Source organism: Diabrotica virgifera, chromosome 9, assembly GCF_917563875.1.
Source record: "Diabrotica virgifera virgifera chromosome 9, PGI_DIABVI_V3a".
Lineage (NCBI taxonomy): Eukaryota > Metazoa > Arthropoda > Insecta > Coleoptera > Chrysomelidae > Diabrotica > Diabrotica virgifera.
This window is the reverse complement of record NC_065451.1, coordinates 176566094-176590614: the sequence shown is the minus strand read 5'-3', so window position 1 is coordinate 176590614 and position 24521 is coordinate 176566094. Positions and strand designations below refer to the sequence as shown.

The window sequence follows — 24521 nt, the reverse complement described above, 5'->3', positions numbered from 1 at the left end:
CAGAAGACTTTAAATATGTATTTCTAAGTTATTAAAAGTTTTTGAAGCGTGAAATTTTGGAAATCTCATTTTTAAACAATACTGAACATTATTATGTAATAAAAAAAATGTGCAAGTTCCCTATTCAGATGGTCTTTGCCCTTTAACATGCACTTCTAGTTACTTCATTTTTATAAATAACTTGTTTTAGTCCCTTTTTACGTTTTTAGGAATAATTTCCACATAACGATCCTCGTCGGACGTTAGAAGCCGTTTATTCGAGAAATACCACATGTCCCGGACTTGTGGGGTTTCTCAAATACATATATTTTTACCCTGCTGTCCCGTTCGAGTCAACTACACAAATGTACTGTTCGGGTCAATATGACCCAACTATGCTTTACCCTCCTTAATCGAAATAAAATAAGCTAATGGTAATAAACAAAACTTTATTAACAGGAAATTATGGTTAATTAAACAAAAATTATGTTGTTAATGTAATTTAAACCTTATTAACAAAAATAAAAGGTATCTTTTTCTTCCAAAAAACCTAGTAACAAATATCTACAAAAATTTAATTCAGTTTACGACTGGGACAGTAATAAAAAGAATGGATTTTACAAATATGTTTATGATATATACAACACATTAATTAGTCTTGTTATCGTTTTTAGGGCAAGTTTACAGCGTGCTCGTTTAGCAGGCGGAGTTATAGTTTAGCGTCCATAGACGGTTCATTAGCATTTCCATCTTGTCTACTTGTTTCTGCTCGTGTCCTTTTTACCAGTTCGTAAGACTCTTTAGTTATTGGTATATTTTTTCTGGAAATGATGACTGGTTTCATTAGTTTTTTCCCAATTCCTCAAGAAAAATTCGCCGTTTTGTCAGTTTATTGGTATTCCAATGGATATTTATTGATGCCCATAACACGAACGCGTTGTAGGCAGAAATCTACAGAAGATTATAAAAAACAATCATTGGCCAGTGATTTATCTCTTCTCGCATGTATACGTGCCAACAAGCTAATCTAGAATATCAACTGCTGCCTTATTGGAATTGTAATCTAAAATAATTTGGGGCTTTTTCATTTGATGAAAGTGATGCATGATGCATCGATTTATGATTATGTACTCATAAGAACATTTTTATTATTCTTAGGAATATTGTCAACAACAGTGGTATCTTGCGTGAAACAAAAAAGACGAGCTATGAACTTATTTATTCGCGATTTTTGCTGAAAGCTCCGGTTTATTTTACTGATAGTCCCCGGAATTGTATCTACTTTGTTTTAGAATAAATTGTCCTAAATTTTACGATGTAAAAAAGTTATTACACGTAATATTGTGGCCTTCCAAGTCACTACTCAAGTCACACATCATACGCATTACTGTATAGATCTGCAATTTTAGAGCATAAGAAGTTTTACTGTTCATAATTACATAAAACCAAAACTTGTGTGCCATATTTCGCTGGTTTGCTTGGAATGTACCATTTGAAGGGAGAGCGGCCTCTAAAGGCAACTAGTTGCTTATCGACGGTAACATTTTCAACCTATGTTTCCTAAATTTCACATATTGCAGCAAGTTTATCAAAACGTCTCCTATCCTGTCTAGTAGTTTTGTTATCAAAACGTATTACTTGCAAACTTTTTGTAAACATATCAAGCGACATTGTTGATTGAAATATACTACGACCCGTTTCTTCATTCCACAAACTTTTACTGGATTCACCATGGGACTTATAAACTCGAGCTAAAACTAAAAGACCAAGGTATTCTTGGAAACCAACTTTATTCATGTCTTTCCAGTTGGTTCCAAAGCCATGCTGTCAGTCCATATTGGTCATATTTATAATTTGGTTTGCAACATCGTCCAGCTATACTACAGTTTATTTTACAAGTTCTAGGTTGCAGAAACCTGTTTTTATTTAGAGACGTATCCGGCTGACAGACACACAGGTACTGCCAATATAGAATACTGCCAACTAAACACACATACACAGGAAATTTTTAACGGTTTAAATATGCGGATCATATTGACCCGAACGTACCCTAGGTAACAATTTCATTTTTATCAAAAAAATCAGGAAGTAAATTGTTTATCTCATATGCAATAGAAAGACCTCATATTAGTGAATAAAGTCACGAAACACCAAATCGTTACTCTGCGTAATAATTTGTAAAATAAGAAATAAATTATTTTTTGGGTCAAATAGACCCGAACAGGACAGCAGGGTTAAACTAGTGCTGAAACTATTATATGGGTCGGACATGTGTGATTTCTCTTTAAATTATGCGTCTATATGAAAATATATTGTTAAGCTAAAAAAGTCAAACTGTCATATTTATGGACATGTGGGGTTTCTCAAATAAGCGATTCACTTGTAAGGTGTTTCTCCAGTGTGCACTTTTAAATGTCTTTTTAAATTAACTGCTACACTAAACTGCTTAAAACAAATTTCACACTTGTAAGGTTTTTCTCCAGTGTGTATTCTTGAATGCTCTTTTAAAGTACCTGCTCTAGGAAATTGCTTAAAACAAATTTCACACTTGTGAAGTTTTTCTCCTGTATGAACTGTCATGTGAACAGTTAATTGATATTTATAAGCAAACTGCTTAAAACAAATCTCGCACTTGTATGGTTTTTCTCCTATGTGTATTCTCAAATGTTCTTTCAAATGACCTGCTTGACTAAATTGCTTACAACAAATTTCACACTTGTGAGGTTTTTCTCCAGTGTGCACTCTTAAATGTATTTTCAAATCACTTGCAGTACGAAATTGCTTAAAACAAATTTCACATTTGTGATGTTTTTCTCCAGAGTGCACTCTCAAATGTCCTTTCAAAGCACCTGCTTGACTAAATTGCTTAAAACAAATTTCACACTTGTAAGGTTTTTCCCCAGTATGCACCCTCAAATGTTTTTTCAAAGTACCTGCTTCGCTAAATTGTTTAAGACAAATTTCACACTTGTGAGGTTTTTCTCCAGTGTGTATTCTTGAATGATCTTTTAAAGTACATGCTCTAGGAAATTGCTTAAAACAAATTTCACACTTGTGAAGTTTTTCTCCTGTATGAACTGTCATGTGAACAGTTAATTGATATGTATGAGCAAACTGCTTAAAACAAATCTCGCACTTCTGAGAAGTTTCCCCAGTGTGCACTCTCAAATGTGTTTTCAAAGAACCTGCTTGACTAAACTGCTTAAAACAAATTTCACACTTGTGAGGTTTTTCTCCAGTGTGCACTCTCAAATGTGGTTTCAAAGAACCTGCTTGACTAAACTGCTTAAAACAAATTTCACACTTGTGAGGTTTTTCCCCAGTGTGCGCTCTCAAATGCTCTTTCAAATTACCTGCTTGACTAAATTGCTTAAAACAAATTTTACACTTGTGAGGTTTTTCTCCTGTGTGTACTCTTAAATGCTGTTTTAAAGTACATGCTACACTAAATTGCTTAAAACAAATTTCACACTTGTAAGGTTTTTCCCCAGTGTGCACTCTCAAATGCTGTTTCAAATTACCTGCTTTACTAAATTGCTTAAAACAAATTTCACATTTATAAAACCTATCGCCAGTTACAACTGTTACATTTTTATTTAATGTTTTCCCTTGAGTATGTCGAGTCACATCATTTCCTTGGTAAGACGAATCTTCAATGAGTTTCTCCGTAATCTCCATTTTATTTTCATTTTGAAGATATCCTAAAATCCAAACCAACTATAATGTAATTATTTGAGTATAGTATTTTTACTGCAAAAGCAAGATTACGTAGGTCAAAATTTCTGACGTAAGAGCACTGACAAAACATTAGAATGTGACTTTTCATCATGGCCACGTTTATGTCATTACTTGTCAGATTATTTTCCTTTGTTTTTGTTTACTTTAAAAATATTATTTATAATAATTATTTATTCTAATTAATGATGTCAATTGGTATTCATTACATGCCGAAATATATTAATTAAGGCTGTTTTATCAGTTGAAGCACATTGCAATGTTAAGTGGGCGTATCACTTACTTTCGTAGACTGCTTACGTCAGACACACGTGACTCCCTACTTGAAATTGATTTGAAGTAGGGAGTGCGACCGACAATTCGATCTTTACTCAGTGGCGCCGGAGGACAAGTATTTTAATGACAACAAAATGTATTCTCCGTTCAAATTAGTTTTGTCGGGAATACCTTTTTAGATTGATTTTATCGTAGATAATATTTTAAAAAGAATTATCACATTTTTGTCACATAGTTTGGCCTAGGTCAAACTAGTTTATCCTGATATAATAAAGATTCACACTTCAGGATAAACTAGTACGGCCTTCTTCTTCTTGTAGTGCCTATCCGTTTCGGATGTTGGCGGCCATCATGGCAATCTCTACTTTTCACACTGCTGCTCTGAAAAGATTTGTAGTGGTTGTGTTGAACCACGTACGTAGATTTTTCAGCCAGGAAATCCTTCGCCTAGTACGGCCTAGCCTACACTATAATCCAAGGATGGTACCAAAGGTGAGAAATTTGAGCTGGGCTGTCTGTCCGTCGGTCCGTCCGACCGCGAAAATAACTGCTCCGTCACTATACCAGGTAGAATGAAAAATGAGGTGTCAAATAAATGCTTATAATCCAAAGATGTTATTAAAGGTGAGAAATCTTAGCGAGGCTGTCTGTCCGTCTTTCCGTCCGATTGCGAATGTAATTCTTCCATCAATATACCAGATATAATGACAAATGAGGTGTTAAATGAAAGCTTATAATCCAAGGCTGGTACTAAAGGTGAGAAAGGACCCCGCAGAAACCTTATGGGAAATGGCTCTAAGTCAAATGCTCTGATACTTTGGATTCTGGTAGTCCTTGATATGTAGAACAATAGACTTCATGGGCGCGTAGCTCCAAAAAATTATAGTTCTGAGATATAAGCCTCTGAAGTTATAGGTACAGTGAGGACGTTTGAGTTGAAATAAATTCATTTTCTCGAGAATGGGAGACTCTGGAGATAAATTACGAATCAGCTCGATTTTTACTTTGAAATAATAATTTTTTGGCGTATATATCATACTAGTGACGTCATCCATCTGGGCGTGATGACGCAATCGGTGTTTTTTTTAAATAGGAATAGGGGTCGTGTGATAGCTCATTTGAAAGGTAATTCAATTCTCTATTCGTAAACATTAACATAATTATTTATACAGGGTGGCCAAAACTTTTTTTTAATTCAATTAATTGAGACAAAAAGAAGAATGTATATAATTTATTTATTTCGAAATACATTTTACTGCTGTCAGAAAACAGAAAAAAATGTTAATATGAAAAATAAACATTGTCTTTCGCTTAAATTAAATGTTCAAACTGCTAAGAGGTAGGTGGGTGGCAGCTTTAATATTGAATTTAAGCGAAAAACAATATTTATTTATCAAATAAACATTTTTTCTGTTTTCTGACAGCAGTAAAATGTATTTCGAATTAAATAAATTATATACATTCTTCTTTTTGTCTCAATTAATTTAATTAAAAAAAAATTGGGCACCCTGTATAAATGATTATGTTGATGTTTATATTAGTGAATAGAGAATTAAATAGCCTTTCAAATGAGCTATCACACGACCCCTATTCCTATTTAAAAATATCATCGATTGCGTCATCACGCCCAGATGGATGACGTCACTAGTATGATATATATGCCAAAAAATTATAATTTAAAAATAAAAATTGACCTGATTCGTAATTTATCTCCAGAGTCTCCCATTCTCGAGAAAATGAATTTATTTCAACTCAAACGTCCTCACTATACCTATATCTTCAGAGGCTTATATCTTAGAACTATGATTTTTTGGAGCTACGCGTCCCTGGAGTCTTTTGTTCTACACATCAAGAACTACCACAATCCTAAGTTTCAGAGCATTTGACAGAGAGCCATTTCCCATAAAGTTTCCCATAAAGTAGGACTTCCGGTTCTAGACGCTCACTTCAGGCCAAACTAGTGTGGGCTTTAGTAACATTCTTGGATTATAAGCTTTTATTTGACACCTCATTTTTCATTCTACCTGGTATAGTGACAGAGCAGTTATATTCGCGGTCGGACGGACCGACAGACAGACAGCCTAGGTCAATTTTGTTACTTTTAGTACCATCCTTGGATTATAAGCTTTCATTTGACACCTCATTTGTCATTCTACCTGGTATAGTGACGGAGCAGTTATATTCGCGGTCGGACAGACCGACAGACAGAGAGCCTAGGTCAAATTCCTAACTTTTAGTACCATCCTTGGATTATAAGCTTTCATTTAACACCTTGCTCAAAAATCTGCGTACGTGGTTCAACACAACCACTACAAGTCTTTTCAGAGCAGCAGTGAGAAAAGTAGAGATTGCCATGATGATCGCCAACATCCGAAACGGATAGGCACTACAAGAAGAATAAAAAGAAGGCCGTACTAGTTTATCCTGAAGTGTGAATCTTTATTATATCAGGATAAACTAATTTGGCCTGAAGTGCGTCTTTATATCAGGATAAACTAGTTTGGCCTGAAGTGTGCGTCTTTATATCAGGATAAACTAGTTTGGCCTAAGCTAAACTAGTTTGGCCTGAAGTGTGTTTATTTATATCAGGATAAACTAGTTTAGCCTACGCGTGATATGATAAACTAGTTTGACCTAGGTCATACTAGTTTATCCTAGGCGGTTAGGACAAAGTAGTTTGGCCTAGGCTAAACTAGTTTGGCCTGAAGTGTGTTTATTTATATCAGGATAAACTAGTTTAGCCTACGCGTGATATGATAAACTAGTTTGACCTAGGTCATACTAGTTTATCCTAGGCGGTTAGGACAAAGTAGTTTGGCCTAGGCCAAACTAGTTTGTCCTGAAATCGGGTTTGGCCGGTAACATATACATTATTTTAATATATTTATAGGTTGCAGTTACATAAGAAAAGTATCAAATTGATGAATAAAACACAAATCGTGGATAGTAGTATAATTTTCTGTCTTATTTTAAAACACCCTGGGACTCATTTCTTATCTTGTCAACTTATATCCCTAAACTAATGTAATACTTAAAAATACGCGTAAACTAAAGAACTTGTAACTTATACCACTAAACTAATAATATATTAAGTACTTAAAAATACCCGTAAACTAAATAAGTTTAATGTTTTCAAAATAACTAAGAATACTGTAAACTGTAAACACTAAGCAAGTTGATGAAGAAAATACAAGAATGAATAACTGGAAATGGATTCTAATTCAAGCGAACTGACCGACTGACCGTACGTTCATGAGATTTGTCGTCACGAAGGCGATAACGATGAAACTAAGCGCCAATGCTGCGTTACACGTTTCATTATTAGATTTCAATATTTTTAGCAAATTTTCTTCAAAGTTGGAACACGCTTTTCTCGATTATTACTGGACACAGAAAGGTGAAAAAAAAAATCAACGATTACAGAAAAAAAAACTCTTTCAAGTGATGGGAGTAAAAAGTTTGGTTATAATAGAACGTTAAACATTATAATCTAATTTTTCAACAGAATTTTCAAAAAAATAAAAAAAAGTAAAACCATCATTTTAAAGGCAACATAATTTCGAATAACGTGTCCAAATTTCGAGACATTCTGTCGGTAAATAACAGAGAAAACACTGTCCCTAGGTTTTGGTGCACCGATAAAACAGCCTTAATAATACTATATTCTTAATAGCCTTAATTTATTTGTACTTAGCCTTAATAATACTATTATCATAGTGTAGGTATAATCATTAAAGATTATTTAATATTTTCAAAACTAAGTACCTAGGTACTGCAAACGCTAAAATTCATAAGAAAACTTTTTGATCTTTAAATCTAATAATAATCTTATTTCTAATAAACCTAATCTAAGAAATCTAAATTCTTTAACTTACTTCTCCAATTAATGGTAAAAGGGAATCCCATTATATAGTTCTTGTTCAAAATAATCTATTAAATAAGCATTTTGATTTGACATGTTTCTCAATACAAACACAAACACAATAGTATTCGCGGTGTGCAAGTACTTGGAGGGGATATGAGAAACGATCGTGCGTAAATATCGGAGAAATCTTGAAACTTTCTGAAATAATTCATATTGTCAAATTGACGTATATTTCATAACTAATGGCATTGAAGAAGAAAAATTATATGTTGCTCCACAATATTGATATGATATGCAAATATTATATAAAAATTAAATTTAATTAATTGTATTTTGCTTGCAATACTGCATTAATAATTAATTTTATTTACTACATACAATCGTTTACTTTTTAATAACATAACCTCAGTCTTAGTTTTTCTTCTTTTAACTTTTTTTGGGCTGTGGCCTTGACAATTATGCAGCAACCAGGACTAACGTAACTGGCCAATACAATTAAAAGTGCGAATAAAGTTGCTGAGCGTAGAAACCAGGTGTCGCTTTTCCGAACTTGCACGGTCCCAATAGGTACACAACAATAATTGCAATAGTTTTTAAATCAAGCAATATTTAATATGTAGGTATGTATTTATAAAAACAGTACAGTGTTTTAAAGATATATTTTGAATCAAATTGTGTACGAAATGAAGTAAAAATATAGCAACAAAACTGTCATATCAGTAGCGTACGATTGTCTAATATATTTAAATAAAAGTATCTATTATTTTCTGGAGTATTTAACTTAAAGGATTGTTTCATAATTTTTTTTTTGGTTTATTGGCTTTGGGAAGAACCCGTTTTGCCACGAAAATTTATAACATTTAAAAGTCTATACATATAACTGAACACAATTTGGTACAAATACAATTTTTACAAATCTGTACATATAAATACAGTAACTGAATACAATTATTTGGTACAAATACAGTTTTTACAAATCTATACATATATATTTAATACCTAACTGAATACAATTTGGATTGGTTGATACAGACCTAAAAGTTGAGGAAATTATAAGCGTCTCCTCGTACGACCCAAAAAGTTACAAAAAATAGCTCTTACTTCGGGATTATGGATGCACTCCAGCATAATGGAAAGATAATTTTGAGGAAACGGGATTTTTAGTTTAGTTAGTTCCGTAATAAGGTAAGAGGTGGCATTAGAATTATGACTGCATTGAAAAATCCAGTGATTAAAGTCGTCAAAACTGTCACTGCAGTCACAGCGGGGGGATGTGGCCAATTTCATCTTATAAAGCTTGGAGTTGACTGCTCCGTGTCCAAAGAGGCACCTAATGTATTTGGTGTTAATTTTTCTATTGGGATGGCTTCTTTTAGCAAGCTTTGTAGAAGGAAGTGTTTAGAAAAAGCGTGCAGTACTGAAATGCATTGTTAGATCTAATTGTTGTCCATTTGTCTGCCCATTTAGTTCTTAAGTTTTGCTTACATATAGATAATGCGTCTTGTAGCGTTAATTCGGGGGCTTGTTTGCCATCAGTGATAGCTCTTTTTGCCAGTTTGTCAGCTGTTTCGTTTCCCGTTATGGAGGAATGCCCTTTGGCCCATATGAAGAATGTATTTATCTGTTTATAATCTAAGGCTCTTAAAGTTGTCAAAATTTCCACGATTATTGAGTTATTGTATATGGAGGTATCCGGGTACACCAGAGCTGATAAAACAGATTTCGAATCCGATATTATAGCCAAGTTTGACAAGGGTAGCAGTGAATTGTTTGCCCAATCCAAAGCCTTAAATATAGCAAGTGCCTCTGCTGCAAAGATTGTAGAGTTTTTGTTTAGTTTAAACAACAAACTTTCGTTTGTGTTTTCCCTGTACACTGCACATCCTGTTCCAGTAGGGGATTTGGATCCGTCTGTAAAAAATTTATGTACATTACCTAATTTCTCTAATTCTATTTGCATAGATATGTTATTAATTGCTGGGTTATCATTATATTCTGGAAAAATAATATTTGGTTGTGTAAAACATATATCGAATTTAGCCGTGAAGAACGGCAAACCAGAATCATCACGTAGTTCGATGTTTGAGACTGTTGCAAATGCATCAGCTAGAGGGGGACAGTTTCTGTTGTGCCAGTATTTATTAGTGTAGCTATATGCAGTTAAGATGCCTAAATTTTTAATAAGGTCGTTGTGTGTAAATCGTTTTTGTTTAACGACGAATTTTTCAGCTAGTAACTGTCGTCGAAGTTGTATGGGGGGTTCGCCACACTCTGCAAGGAGAGCAGCTGTGGGAGTGGATTAAAATGCACCAAGAACAATGCGTAGAGCCTTGAACTGTACCCTATCTATTTGTGAAAGTCTGGAATTAGTGGCTGATCCATACAAGAAACAACCATAATCTAGGATAGATCGAGTGTACGCTCGGTAGAAAATCAAGTTAATGTTAGGGTCAGCGCCCCAATGATATCTGTTAATTGCTCTTAGGATATTAACACTTTTTTCACTTTTCTTAATGCATCTTGATATGTGATCGGACCAGGTCAGTTTGCAATCAAATGTGATACCCAAATATGTGTATGTTTTGCAAACAGGTATAGTGTGATTTTGAATTGTAAGGCTATTAAGTTCTGGCAATTGGTGTCTGGTAAAAAATACAATAGCAGATTTATGAGGTGATATTTCAAATCCCTGCTCAGGAAAGTATTTAAAGCAGCAATGCACTATATACTTAAGATTACTAACACATTGAGAGTAGTTTTTATGAGTAGTGTATATAGAAAAATCGTCAGCATATTGTAAAATTCTTGCGTTCATACCAAGGTTGTGAACATCGAGGGTATAGATATTAAATAGAAGCGGGCTCAACACCGACCCCTGTGGCAGACCCGAGTTAACCTCTCTAGGACCTAGAGTATTTGTATTGCATTTTATAAAGATCTGTCGTCTGAGGAACATATTTATTAATAAGAACAAATGCAAATTGTGGTGGTATATGGATGTATGTTAACTTTTCATATAAACAATCCAACAGCACGCTTTCATAAGCACTAGAGATATCTAAAAATAAGGCAGCTGAATAATGGTTTTCTGAAAAAGCCAACTGAATTTCCGTTGCAAGATTGGCTGCAAAGTCGAGAGTACCTTTACCTCGCCGAAAACCAAACTGGGATTGGGGGAGGATGTTATTATTTTCTAACCACCATTCTAATCTGAGTTTGATAATTCTTTCCAAAGTTTTTAATACACAAGACATTAGAGAAATGGGTCGCAGAGCTTTGTTGTCACTGACCTTAGGAATAGGAATAATTTGACACTGTTTTAGTGAGGGGTAATCCGTATCTCCTGAAAGTATATTGTTATATATTTTGCAAAGAAAGTGTTTCGCCGAGTCAGGGAGCTTTTTAATCATCATATAATTGATGCCATCTAAGCCTGGAGCAGTAAGTTTTGACGATTTGATATTAAGTTCTAACTCTCTTAGTGTAACTGGGGCTAGAAGAGAATGATCATGATTACTGGTGGGTGTGTAGTGAATGTAAGGACTAACAAAACTTGGAGCTAATTTATGAAAAAGTATTTCCGCCTCATCTTCTTCACATGGTTGGATATCATTTTTCTTCTTTTGAAATCTATTAATCCGGCGCCAAATTTCCCAGGGATTTGAATTCCTATTAAGTTGAGTACAATAGTCTGCCCAAGCCTGTTTGGCTTTCAATTTGAAGGTTCTTTTGCAGAGAGCATCTATTTTTTTACATTGATATAATTTGAAGTTATCATATTGCGCTTGTACGTTTTGTAAGCTTCCTTCCTTTGGGTAACTAACTGTTGACATTCCTCATCCCACCAAGGGGGATGAGGAGCCTTTTTGGGAGAGAAGGGGTAAGTTTTTTTAAGAGCTGAATCCGCCGAGGATGTCATTGAATTGGTGATAAAGTTAATCATTTCGTTAGTATTGTTGAAAAGCGGAATCTCGGAGAAATCTTTATCAATTTTTGTTTGAAACAATGCCCAATCAGCTTCTCGCATAGACCATTTATGAATGGGGGTAATATTAATATTATCAATTCTGAGTTGTTGTAACACAAATGTGATAGCATAATGGTCAGAGCCATACGTATCTGCTTTAACAGACCAAGAGAATTGTGAGCTAAAGTTGGACGAAATGAGGGTAAGATCAACACATGATGGAGGAGAGCCAGGGGCAGATACTCTGGTAGGAGATCCTTCATTTGCAATGATAAAGTTGTCGAAGTATTCTAAAGCTTCCATGAGTATGTTACCGCTATGATCATTGTTTATAGAGCCCCAGGCTCCATGATGGGCGTTAAAGTCGACACCAATAATAAAATTATGCGGAATTTGTTGACAAAGAGAAACATAGTCGTTCACTGTGACTGCAATGCTACCTGGACGATAAATACTAACCACAGATATTTTGGTGCCATTGACATCAATATCAATGCCAGAAACTTCAATATTTTTATTAAATGTTTGGTTGAATACTATATTATTGTATTTAATATTATTAGAGATAATTATGCTAACACCTCCACCTCGTTTATTACGTCTATCTTTTCTAACAATATTAAATCCCTGTAAGGACATTTCATACTTAGGTTTGTACCAAGTTTCCGAAATAAGAGCTATATCAAAGTGTTCTTCTGTAAAAAGTTGCGTAATAGAGTTTTTATTAGAGTACGCTGATCTAGCGTTCCACTGGACAATTTTTAAACCGGCCATATCAGGTAAAGAAATGTTTAATCACGCTGTTAATTATATTTTCTACATCTTGTATAGAGGGAACTGAACTATTAATCGCAGGGTTTCGAGCAGGAATGTCTGAAAAGAAATTATTGATTGAATCCTTCAAAGTAGTAGCGAATTCATTTTTAAGATGTTCATCGTTATTTTTAGATACATTTTTATTATAGTTTCCGAACTGGAATACGGGGCTAGCACAAAAGCTAAATTCCCTTGGAGCGGTAATAAGCGTAGGAAACGATGGGTGTATTTTTCGTTTTTTTTTTTCTAGTAGAAGCTGCAGTATTTGAAATATTTGCAATGGAAGGCAAATGTTTTGATGAGCTTTGAGCAATATTGGAATAGGTATTTGGCCTGGAAACTAATGAAGGGAATTCAGTAGTGGATGACAGTAACGGAGCAAATCTGTTTTTTTGAACAATACTAGTGTAGGCAGGACTGTCAATAACTTTTTCAGCCTCTTTGAAAGAAATATTAAGGTGTGCCATTGCTTCCTTAGTTCGTTTTTGTTTTTTATACTCTGAACAATCTCGATTTGTCGAGTTGTAAGAATTAGAGTTACAAAAAATGCAGAAGTTATCACATTGAGTGCATTCGTTATCATTTTCTTTGCCGCAGTTTCGGCATTTCTTTTTTCCTTTACATTGAGATGCAGAGTGACCGTAACGAAGACAATTGTAACACTGCATAACAGGATGAACGTACGTGTCTACAGGACATCTCACTTTATTTATATAAATAAATTGGGGAATTTTGTTCCCTGCAAATGTGACAATTATCATTTGACGGGGGATTTTTTCAATCACTCCGTCTTTTATTACTTTTCGAAACATTCTTTGCACCTTACGAACAGAACACTCTGATTTTATAACTTTAACAAGATCATTTTCAGTCAGATATGTATCGACCGATCTCACAATACCTTTTTTTTCAGTTAAATGTGAGGGGATATAAGCTATCAGTTTATTGTCTTTGAATACCGAATTTTTCACTAATTTGTTCGCAACTAACCCTGAATTAACTTCAATTTTAAGTCTATTACGACCCACGCTACTAATTTCTAAGATCGATTTTTCGTATTCCGAAAGTGCTAACAGTTTTTCACCAAGTCTCATTGGATGCAATCTTCCCACATTCAAAACTTCGTGTTCCACAAAAATTAAGTACGGACCTGTATCTCTTGACGTAAATCGATTATTAATGGAAATATCGCGTTTGAAAGACTGGTTTGGCTGGTCTAAATTACTTGCTGTTGTTGTTAATGAGCTTTTATTTTTATCATTATCTGCTGGAAAAACTTGATTTTTGTCCCCTGTTGCAATATTATTCTTATCGGCTTCTGTAAATCCGCGAAAACCATCTTGATTAATATTTACATTTGAATCGTCGAGTTCCATGCCATCCAGAACCCTGATATCCTTGATTCTTATATTTGAAGATCGCGGCGGCTTCCCGCCGCCAGGTGAAGTTCCCGACATCCGTCCCAGACAAAAGTCGGATTTTTAAGTATAATTTCCCAGGATAAATTAAGTAATGAATCGACTTACTTGTAGAAATCCAAAAAACTTAACCAAATAAATGAGTAAAAGGTAAACAAACTGTGTATTTTTTGCGGCAATTAGTGAATCGACTTTTAAATCAAACACGTCTAATCACTAAGAGACTTGATAGACAACTGTTCATAAAATTTATATTATTAATAATAAAACATGTTATTATTATAAAAACATTTTATTATTATTAATAATAAAACATGGACTTATGGATATAGGTAAGCAATTAGATAGACAAATTGCTAATTTAAGAACTTATTTTCAGTTGCAGGCTGAGACATCTACTCTACACCGCGCTATCTGCGCAGTAGATGACACAACACCGATCAAACTGAGGGAACCAGAAATGTGCATAAACCACCTTACTTACCAACTTATTTTTAATGATTGTATTGTAATGGAATATTTTAAGTGTTTTTTTGTTTTATTTTTATTATTATGACTTGGATATTGTATCTTAATAACACTTTTCTATTGTCAAATAATTTAAATTGTATAGACATATTATAAAATATCTCAATTTTAACTGTATATTAGGGTTACCTAATTTTGAATAAATTCTTCTTCTTTTTTCTTCTGTTTTTACTAAGGACGAAAAAGTGCGCGCCTGGATGGGTAAACCTCTGCACGGGCGACATCCCAATGAGGTCAGCCAAGATTATGTCAACAATATAGCGTCGAACTACTGGTTGACATCAGGAAAGATGTTTCCTGAAACGGATGTTCATTACTGGCCATTCAGGATCAGGTTATACCAACAAGAAATTACCTGAAATATATCATCAAAGACCCTCAGGTTCAAAACGACAGATGCCGATATGGATGTCAAGCCCAAGAAACCATCCAACATCTTACAGGGGGCTGCCAGGCATTTGCTGCAACTGAATACAAGGAACGGCATGACGCAGTGGGAAAAATCCTTCATCAAGAGATAGCTATCAAGCTGGGACTTCTCCAAACGGACCATCTCCCGTATTATCAATACGTCCCTGAGAGTATGCTTGAGGATGGCAACTACAAGCTATACTGGGACCGCACTGTGCTCACAGACCAAACAGTGGCACATAATAGACCAGATCTCGTATTAGTCAATAAATTAACAAGACAAACAACACTAATCGATGTGGCGATACCTAACAATAATAATTTACGAAGTAAATTTACTGAAAAGATTGCCAAGTACAGAGATCTAGAAATTCAAATACGAAGGCAATGGAGAATGCAAAGTACCCAGACGATACCGATTATTATGTCTACTACTGGAGTCATTCCGAAGACCCTCCTCGAAAGCATAAAAAAGCTGGGTCTAAATGAACATCTTTATAAGACCATGCAGAAAGCTGTACTACTTGCGACGGCCAGAAGTGTACGAAAATTTTTGGGAGATACACCTGCATTCCAAGTCACCTAGGGCTCGATAACACGGAAAGAGTCCCACCAGAGCTCAATCCTTTTGATACCATAGGTATCTGGGATGAGTCAATTTTCCCCTTAGAGGGAGTGTGTGAGCCGTATGGCTAAATCTGGATAAAACATGTTTTTGGTTATTTAAACAAAATAATTATAAAATTCTCAATGTAATCGCGATTACGTTTTTCTTATTATAATACCATGTTGACACTTTTGCAAGTTCGGGCAGTTCCGTGTGGGTGTCGTATAGCTGGGCTAGAGAAATGTCAATTTTAAAGTTGATGTTTATTTATGTTAATTAACATTACAAATATTTCGGCGTATTATTAATATATTTCGGCAAGAAATGAAAACCGATTGACATCATTAATTAGAATAAAGAATTAGAGATATTATTTGTACAGTAAACAAAAACAAAGACAATATCTGACAAGTAATGACATTAACGTGGCCATGATGAAGTCACATTCTAATGTTTTGACAGTGCTCTTACATCAGAAATTTTGACCTGCCAATCTTGATTTTGTACTAAAAACACTATAAACTAAAAGTCAAACAAAAGTGAAGTAGTGTGGACAAACGTCTCAGAGGACTCCAAAATCAAACAAGAACTCAGGCAAGGTGACCCGATGTCAACCACGTTGTTCAATCTTGTTCTTGAAGTAATAATGAGGAATTGCAGCATAAAAATGGAACACACCATATTAAAAATTAACATCAATGTATTGCTTTCGCAAATGATCTAACAAAGTTAGCAAAATCAAAGAGAAGATAGAAAAAAAGCAAATATTTTTGGCCTGAAGTTAAATGAAAAGAAAACGAAATACATGGTAATGGGTAGGTATCTAATACACAGCAAGACAATGAAGAGTTTATAAAAATACAAGAGGAGAAAGATTACATATACGTACAGTTTTGACAGAGTGGAAAAGTTTACCTAGCTTGGTGTGAAAGTAAAGGAAAATGGACATAAAGATAAAAAAAAATGGAATCCAGAATTACAAAAGGCAACCAGAAATACGGAATGCTGAGATTCTTAATGATGTCTAAGTCTGTTTCAAGAAAATCAAAATAAAGAATTTACAAGACAGTGATTAGAGCTACGGTTGTATATGTAGCTGAATTATTGCTTTGAGAAAGGCAGATGATGAAAGATTAGAAAGATGGGAGAGAAAAATTCTCCGATCAATTTACGGAGGCATAAATACACAAATGGGATGGAGAAGAAGAACAAACAAAGAGTTGGCAATAATGGTCCATGAATTGTAAAATGATAGCTATATAATATATTTACTTATATAATGTATTTTTAATATACAAATATTGTATATTGTATGTATAGTAAAAAAAATGTAATGTATATCATGCCCAGGGCCTACATGACCTGTTGAGCAAAATAAATAAATAAAAGTCAAACAATTATTATTCATGCACGTCATAGATTTGTTGACATCATAACCCACCAGCAAACAAATACAGCAAATTTTTCTTCATATATTAATTTTTTCGTTACCGTTAAGTTTAGCGGGAAAGCGCTGTTGCCATGTTGTATGTATTTACTACAACTACCGGCTACACTGTTTTTTTGTCTGGAGTGTGAAACAAAGATAACTATTTTTAGTACCTATAAGTGTCAAAGTCATATTGTTATATAGAAGATTATGTAAGATTTTTGTTTGTTTAATGTTTTTTCTTCTTCTTTTATGGCCTTTGGGAGCTATGCCCATTTAGCCAGCAACATTATTTAAATTAACGCCTAAGTAAACCTACCATAAAACAAAACTATTATATCGCCTGGTGAGAACAATAGTGACGAAACTTCAAAATGAACATTTAGAGATAATCGTATTTGAAGTTTTGATGAAACTGCTAAACAGTATAACTGACTTATAGGTAATCATTTTGCAAAATTTTTCTAATAATGTGCTTTCTAGATATGTAAACCAATTAGTAGAAGTAATTTTATTTGAAGAAAAGATGGATATCGTATTTATTTTTTATTTTTTTTCTGCGTTACGCCATTATTGCATTATCGAAAATGTTTAATTTGATGTTTCGCCACTATACTTTAATACTACTATACTGCAACAGTTTAGTTTCTGTTTTAAATAATTAAAAAAATTTACTTTTAAAAATAAATTAAACGCATCAAATAAAATATTTTATTGTACACACCAGTTATGAGCAAAATGAAACTAAAGTACAATAGAAACATAACAAAATAAGATCTTAAGTAATAATTATGAAAACGATAAACATGATAAAAGATAAAAGTAAGCAAAAGAACTATGAATAGTAAAATTAAATTCATCATTTCACTCAAGTATGTTTCGTATTTCAAAATACTAAAGAAATGATTGCGGGTAGAAGGAATTGATTTATTTTGTAAGACTTCTTTTTAGAAATGAATATTGGTTCTCGATAGTGTGGAATTAAACAATACTGATCCAAAGTGGATAGACGCTTTCTTGATTTGCTATTTCTAAGTACCTAAGAACGACTGAAACTGAGTTTCTCTGTAAGAAGTTTTATAAAAAAAACACAAAAGCAAAAACGACCACACAGACAAAAGTGATTATTCGCCACTATTGCACATTGTACTACTATCTTGAATAAAATATCTAATATTTCAAATACATGTAGGCACGGCGTAATTACAGATTCGCCAGTATTGATATTAAGTTTGGTGTGCTTTCGTCGTTAATGCATCAAAATATTTGACAAATTCACAATACCATAAAGACTTGTAGGCGCCCTCTAGTAATAAGGAAATTAAATAATGGTTAGCCGATATTGCACATAAAAGAGGGCATATTTAGATGTCGATTGATGGACTTAACTCAAAAACGTTAATTTTCTAGTTTCGCCACTATTGTTCTCACTAGGCGATATGAACCTAATCGACCAATCAAGGATAGGGAAGGGAAAATGATGTTGTTTAAAAAATAAACTGTAGTTAAAATATAAACTAAATGCAGTAGAATCCCGCAAATCCGAACTAATGGGGGGAGAGCCTGTTCAGATTCCTAAAAGTTCGGATTATCCGAAAGTTAGCGTAACTAATAATTCAAAGCTTTAGTTGATTATAACATTGTAAAATGAGCATTGGAGGACATACTCCACGTGGTAAGAATAAAAATCAGAAGTGGATACTTGGCTTGAGTAGGTAGTCTTTTGTAAAGTTTGTTGTGAGAATTAGGTACTCATTTTTGGTATGAATAAAAATATCTTTATGCTCTTTACTCACCCTAAAGATGAAAGAAGATCACAGCCGAACAACCCTCCTAGAAGAATCCTTATGTCACAACCTGTGGGAAGTAGAAATAGGGGTAGGCCAAAACTCAGATGGAAGGATGGTGTAGATGGGGATGGGAGAAAAATAGATGCAGCAAACTGGCAATAGATAGGACAGACTGGCATAATAGACTTGGGAAGGTTGAGGCTCTTCGATAGTAGAGATGTTGAAAAAGTATCTATTAGTTACAAAGTACTCTTTACTTACAAATACCAAAAGTAACAATTACTATACAGAGATACTATACTTTGATTTCTCTGATTACTTCGTACCAATTGTATCAGAGCGAGTAACGACTATTGTATCTACAACTAGTACACTTGATTATTTTCTACCAATCGTATCCCAGTGAGTAATGGATGTGACCGGTATTTTATGAGTGTTATCGAATATCGTTATCAGTATGAAGCGTTTTAAGGGTGTGAGGGTGAGGTGAGAAGATAAAAGATGAGACATGTATAATGATGAAAGGGAGGTATAATGGTATACATAAAATATGTAATGTATGTTAATAACAAAGTTCGAATGGGAGAACCCTATATTTTTATCTACATCTACGTGATTTGCTGATGTAGATTAGATAGTAGATAATTCACAGAATGAAAATAAAAATAAAGCCGGGCATTTTAGATTTTACAGATCAAATCATTTTTCTCCATTAAACAGGTCGTTGTTATATCGGAATACCTATATACAAAATAAATACATACCTACTGAGAAATACGATTCTCGATATGATTACCAGTACGCAAATATAAAAGTAACAAAAGTAATCATAGTAATCAAATCATTTTTATCCCTTAAACAGATTGGTTAAGGTCGTTGTTATATCGAAATACCTATACAAAATACCCACCTACTAAGAAATACGATTCTCGATATGATTACCGGTACTCAAATACAAAGGTAACAAAAGTAATCATAGTAATCAAATCATTTTTATCCCTTAAACAGATTGGTGAAGGTCCTTGTTATATCAGAATACCTATACAAAATACCCCCCACCCCCTCATTTATGAAAATACCTACCTACTGAGAAACTAGAAAAAAGTGTTGTGTGATGCTGAGAAATACGATTCTCGATATGATTACTGGTACTCAAATACAAAAGTAATCATAGTAAGGAATACTGTAAATAATTACTTTATACAAAAACGATTTGTAAGGAATACTTGAAAGTAACATTAATCAACATCACTATTCGATAGGGCTGTAGCACCATTGATGATGATGATATCCTAAGTCCGTTATATTGAGGTTTTACTGTACTAAATATTTTATACTAACCTTTTTCAGTTTTTTCCTCTTCTACAAATGGGTCGAGTTTACTTCCATGTTTTTCTATTTCAGTATTTATGGGACATTTCTTTAAATCCAAAGAATCATATGTGTCGTGCCTATTAGATTCATCCTTAATTTCACATTTAAAGCCATCCAAAGGAGCATCATCCAAATCATTATACTCTATTTCTATTTTACATGTTTTCTCGCTACTGCCTTGTTTGACTTCCATTTTATACTTGCGTCTAGAGAAAACCAAATACTTTGCTTCGGAGCTTCTAGACAATTGACAGTTCTCTGCATTTGGCGGGCAATTTGAAAAGTATATATATTGTACCTATACTACTTATACATCATATTATACAACTTATACATCATTGAGTTTAAGACAGTCAATGAAAAACCTCACTTCGCTTGGTAGATTATCTATATAAATGTAAATGAAATTCAAAATATACCTAGGCCCGGTCTTTTCACCTCCGAATAAAAGTTATGGAGGTTTATTTGACAGATTTACATGTAATCTGCCGGATAAACTTCCCAATAAATAGTTACTCGGAGGTGAAAAGACCGGCCCTAGAATTGGACAGTGGACAGTTGTTTTTATTTTGTAACAGCGTTGCCACATTCAGCAGATTTCTACTTTTTGGATAGATTTTTGATATATTTTTTTTAAATTCTAGTAGGCAATATTTTTTAGTAGGTTTTTGGTATACAGTGATGAACACGCTAATAACCGGCAAAAAAGCTCAAAAGATGGAAAACATAATACATTGCGGAACAAAAAGAGATGAAACTAGTGGAGGTGGAAATTATCGTTATAAACGTATTAATTAACATTACATAGTTTTCCACCTGTAGACGTCTGTGATAGGAGTATTTTATAAAATTCTACTCTCACAGTGACAGTTGTCATACCTCTGATACGTCTAAAGGTGAGAAACTATGTAATGTAATGGTATTTTAGACGTTTATAAAGGCCGCGTCTCACCATCAAATAATTTGATCAAACCTGACGTACTTGAGGAAGTACGTCAAAGTGACGTCACAATTGCAGTTTTTTGAAATTCTAAAAATCTGTGCTCTCACTATCAGTCTAGTTTGATCAAATTTTTTGTATTGAGTTGCCTAAAGACCGCGTCCCACCATCAAATAATTTGATCAAACTGGTTTGAGCAAACTGAAAGTGACAGTTAGTGACGTCACATCCTGAGTGTTCATTGTGGATAATAATGAAAAATTTTAATTTTAAATAAAGTACAAACAAGTTAGACAACTCAATACAAAAAATTTGATCAAACTAGACTGATAGTGAGAGCACAGATGTTTAGAATTTCAAAAAAACTGCAATTGTGACGTCACTTTGTGATCACAACTACAATAAAGTTATAACTAAAGCTCGGATTATAGGCAAAATGCCTTTTTTTGCCTATTTTGCTCATTATAATTGTTTTTTGCACTTTTTGCCTTTTTTCGTTAATTCCGCCTATTTGTGCCTTTTTTAAAATTTCATGGTACTACCCATGATATTATTCTATTACTAAACCATTCTATAATAAAATTTTGGGTCAATAATAAAATATCAATGGTTTGTTTATATAACAGATTTCTAGGAAAATGTACCTGATCGAGACTTGAGGGTTAACTATTTGGAAATCCCTAAGCTTTATTAGTTTATTATCAGTTGTACAGTCGGTTACTGTATCAGAGTTTAGTCACAAATTGCTATATCCTAGTTTAGTTTTGTTGCGTATACCGAAAAGCAAAGAACAAGTTTTAAAACGTTTTAGACATTTGTGTGAAAAGATGACATCTAAATTAAGGCTATGGATCGCACCTTATTCGGAACTTTCTCTAGAAGGAGATGGAGCATTTTGTAAACCATGCGGCAAATCGGTAAGTTTTATTTTTTCTCGTCCCACAACATAACTAAATTCTAAAGCGGTTTTAGAATTCTAATTATTTTTTTTTTAATTCTCAGATTTCAAGTAGAAAAAAGTACTTTATTGACCAGCATTGTGGAACCCCACTTCATAAACGTAATTTGGAAAAATTAAATTCCTCTAAGTTAGCCCAAATATCTCTGCGGGATAGTTTAAGCAGTTCAAAAAAAAGGAAGAAGACGCATTTAAATTTGATTTATGCCAGATGATGATTGCATCCAACATTCCTCTATATAAAGTTAATAACCCTAGTTTTAAATTCTTTTTCGAAAAATATCTTAATAAATCCTTACCGGACGAAAGTACATTGAGAAAACATACTGTGGAAAAATGTTATGTGGAATGTATTTCAAAAATTAAGCGGGAGTTAGAGGGCAATTTTTTGTATATTATCGTGGATGAAACGACAGATGTATGCGGCAGGTATTCTTGTTCTCATGATCATTTTTCAGTGCGTCACAGTTTTTCGATTTTTCTCTAATGCATTAAGTTAGATGAGACGGAAAAAGCGGTAGCTCCGTGATTAAACACAAAAATAATGCAGCATTACAATGGTTATATACATAAGATGTTTATTCCTAACCTACTTTTGATTCGTTGATATTTAGAATGCGCGTTTTTTCTAGCCAATCAAATACACGTATTACGAACATTTGACAAAAACTTCGTCCATTTTGGCCATTTTTTAGAAGTGTCAAAGAGTCAAGTGACGGTTATTATTCAGGTCAGTATTTTGTGTACCTGTCATTTTGAAATTTCGACTTCACTTGTGTTTCACAACGTCTTTGTGCATTATTTTGTGTTTTGGTTTAGAATTTAGTTCGTTAAAAGTTAGTAATTGGCGTGAGGAGACTAGAGACATTCGATTTGTACCGAAGAGTGCTAAATATCTCATGAGTAGATAGAATAGCTAACGTGGAGGTAATGAGACTTACGCATAAGGAACGAGAACTCACAAATAAGAAGAAAACTGAGATATATGGGACATGTGATGAGAGATGTATATCTAATACTCCAGGTCATTATGCAAGAAAAAGATCCATAGTAAGGAGACGTAACTCATGGCTGAAGAACCTTAGGAACTGGTTTGGATGTAATAACAATGAATTATTTAGAGCCGCTGTTTCAGAAATAAAGATCTCTCTGATGATTGCTAACTTTTGAAGCGGAGACAGCACCTAGAGAAGAAGATAAAAACACAGTTTATGGACAGTTTTGTGTCATTTTTTAATGTTTCCATATTTATAAATTTAATTAACAATATTGTTTACTTTTTAATTTTATTCCCCTTTCTTCTTCTTCTTCTTAACTCAGGCGAGACTCGTTAGTCTCTGGCACTTGGTCATAAGACCTTTGTACCAAACCCTGTTCTTCTCCTTAAACTTTAATAAGTCCTGTGGCCTCAACGAAGGCCAACAGTTTTCTTATTGGTAGTTTTAAGATCTCTTCTGGTTCAAACCTCATTTGACCAGTGAAGTTCTGCCTTACATCACCTAGCACACTGCAATAGCATAGTATGTGTATGGCAGTTTCTTCTTCCATTTCGCACTTTCTGCACCATGGTTCATTCACCTTACCTAGTTTGTATAGGTGATTTCTTAAACGACAATGTCCAGTCACCATTTCAGTGACCGTTTTGATCTCTCGTTTATTGAGGTTCATCAAACTGTTCGAGAGTTTTTTATCAATATTCTTGATTATTTTTTTAGTCTGGATTTGCCCTTGAGTGGTTCTCCATTTATTTTGATGATTCTTTATCAGCCATTTCTGAACCTCGTTTTTCATAGCATCTTTAGTGATGCCACAGAAAGGTTCTGGGCCTTCAAAAGTTTTTCTCGAGCCTTGTTTCGCTAACATATCTGCTCGTTCGTTCCCATGCACCCCTTCATGACCCGGCACCCATATTAAAGACACTTTGTTGTCTTTTGCCAGGTTATTGAGGAGATCTTTGCAGTTTCTCACCAGTTTTGATTTGGTGAGAGGGTTCTTTACAGCCAGAATAGCCGATTGGCTATCTGTGTAAATGTTGATTCTCTTAGCTTTAGGGTCCTCATCAATTATTTCATCAATGCAGGCCACCAAAGCAAAAACTTCAGCCTGGAACACCGTTGTATGTTGACCTAGGCTGTAAGATTTATTATAGTTACATGTTTGCCCAAAGACTCCTGATCCAGTACCATGGGCAGTTTTAGATCCATCAGTGAACCATATTAAGTCTCCATTAATGTTTGGGACTTTTTGTTCTCTAGATGGTATAATTGTGTTAATCTTCTCAGTGAAGATTAGTTCTGGTGTCATCATATCTAAGTTCATCATAAAGATGTATTCCTCAAGTATAGTCCCAGTAATGTTTGTGTGGCTATTCAATACATAATTTGGCCTCCAAGTATTGTTTGCTTTGAGCCTCAGGATGGTCATAAAG

At 34.0% G+C, this 24521-nt stretch overlaps 2 protein-coding genes and 1 long non-coding RNA gene across 11 annotated transcripts in view; 1 reads left to right on the top strand and 2 right to left on the bottom strand.

Annotated features, from left to right (window-relative positions):
* LOC126891978 (zinc finger protein 845-like) overlaps positions 1–20685 on the bottom strand; it is a 151081-nt gene extending 130396 nt beyond the window's left edge. For 2 of the 3 annotated variants that reach the window (XM_050661346.1, XM_050661351.1), the window contains exon 1: positions 20163–20310. Coding sequence is in view for 1 of the 3 variants with exons in the window: in XM_050661340.1 (XP_050517297.1) it covers positions 20163–20388 (226 nt within the window). In the remaining 2 variants the exon portion in view is untranslated. Of the gene's footprint in view, positions 1–20162 lie in introns of all 3 variants that reach the window. The other variant, XM_050661340.1, reaches the window with a different exon arrangement.
* LOC126891985 (uncharacterized) overlaps positions 1–24521 on the top strand; it is a 167250-nt gene that overhangs the window by 129228 nt on the left and 13501 nt on the right. For 3 of the 7 annotated variants that reach the window (XR_007700639.1, XR_007700634.1, XR_007700638.1), the window contains exon 4: positions 3291–3458. This is a non-coding gene — a long non-coding RNA (uncharacterized LOC126891985). Of the gene's footprint in view, positions 1–3206; positions 3459–24521 lie in introns of all 7 variants that reach the window. The other 4 variants (XR_007700640.1, XR_007700637.1, XR_007700635.1 and 1 more) reach the window with 3 other exon arrangements.
* Positions 3490–24521, bottom strand: part of LOC126891977 (serine/threonine-protein phosphatase 4 regulatory subunit 4-like) — a 206098-nt gene continuing 185066 nt past the window's right edge. Inside the window, exon 13 of the mRNA XM_050661335.1 lies at positions 3490–3680. Coding sequence (XP_050517292.1) covers positions 3665–3680 — 16 coding nt within the window. The 3' untranslated portion in view covers positions 3490–3664. The remainder of the gene's footprint in view (positions 3681–24521) is intronic.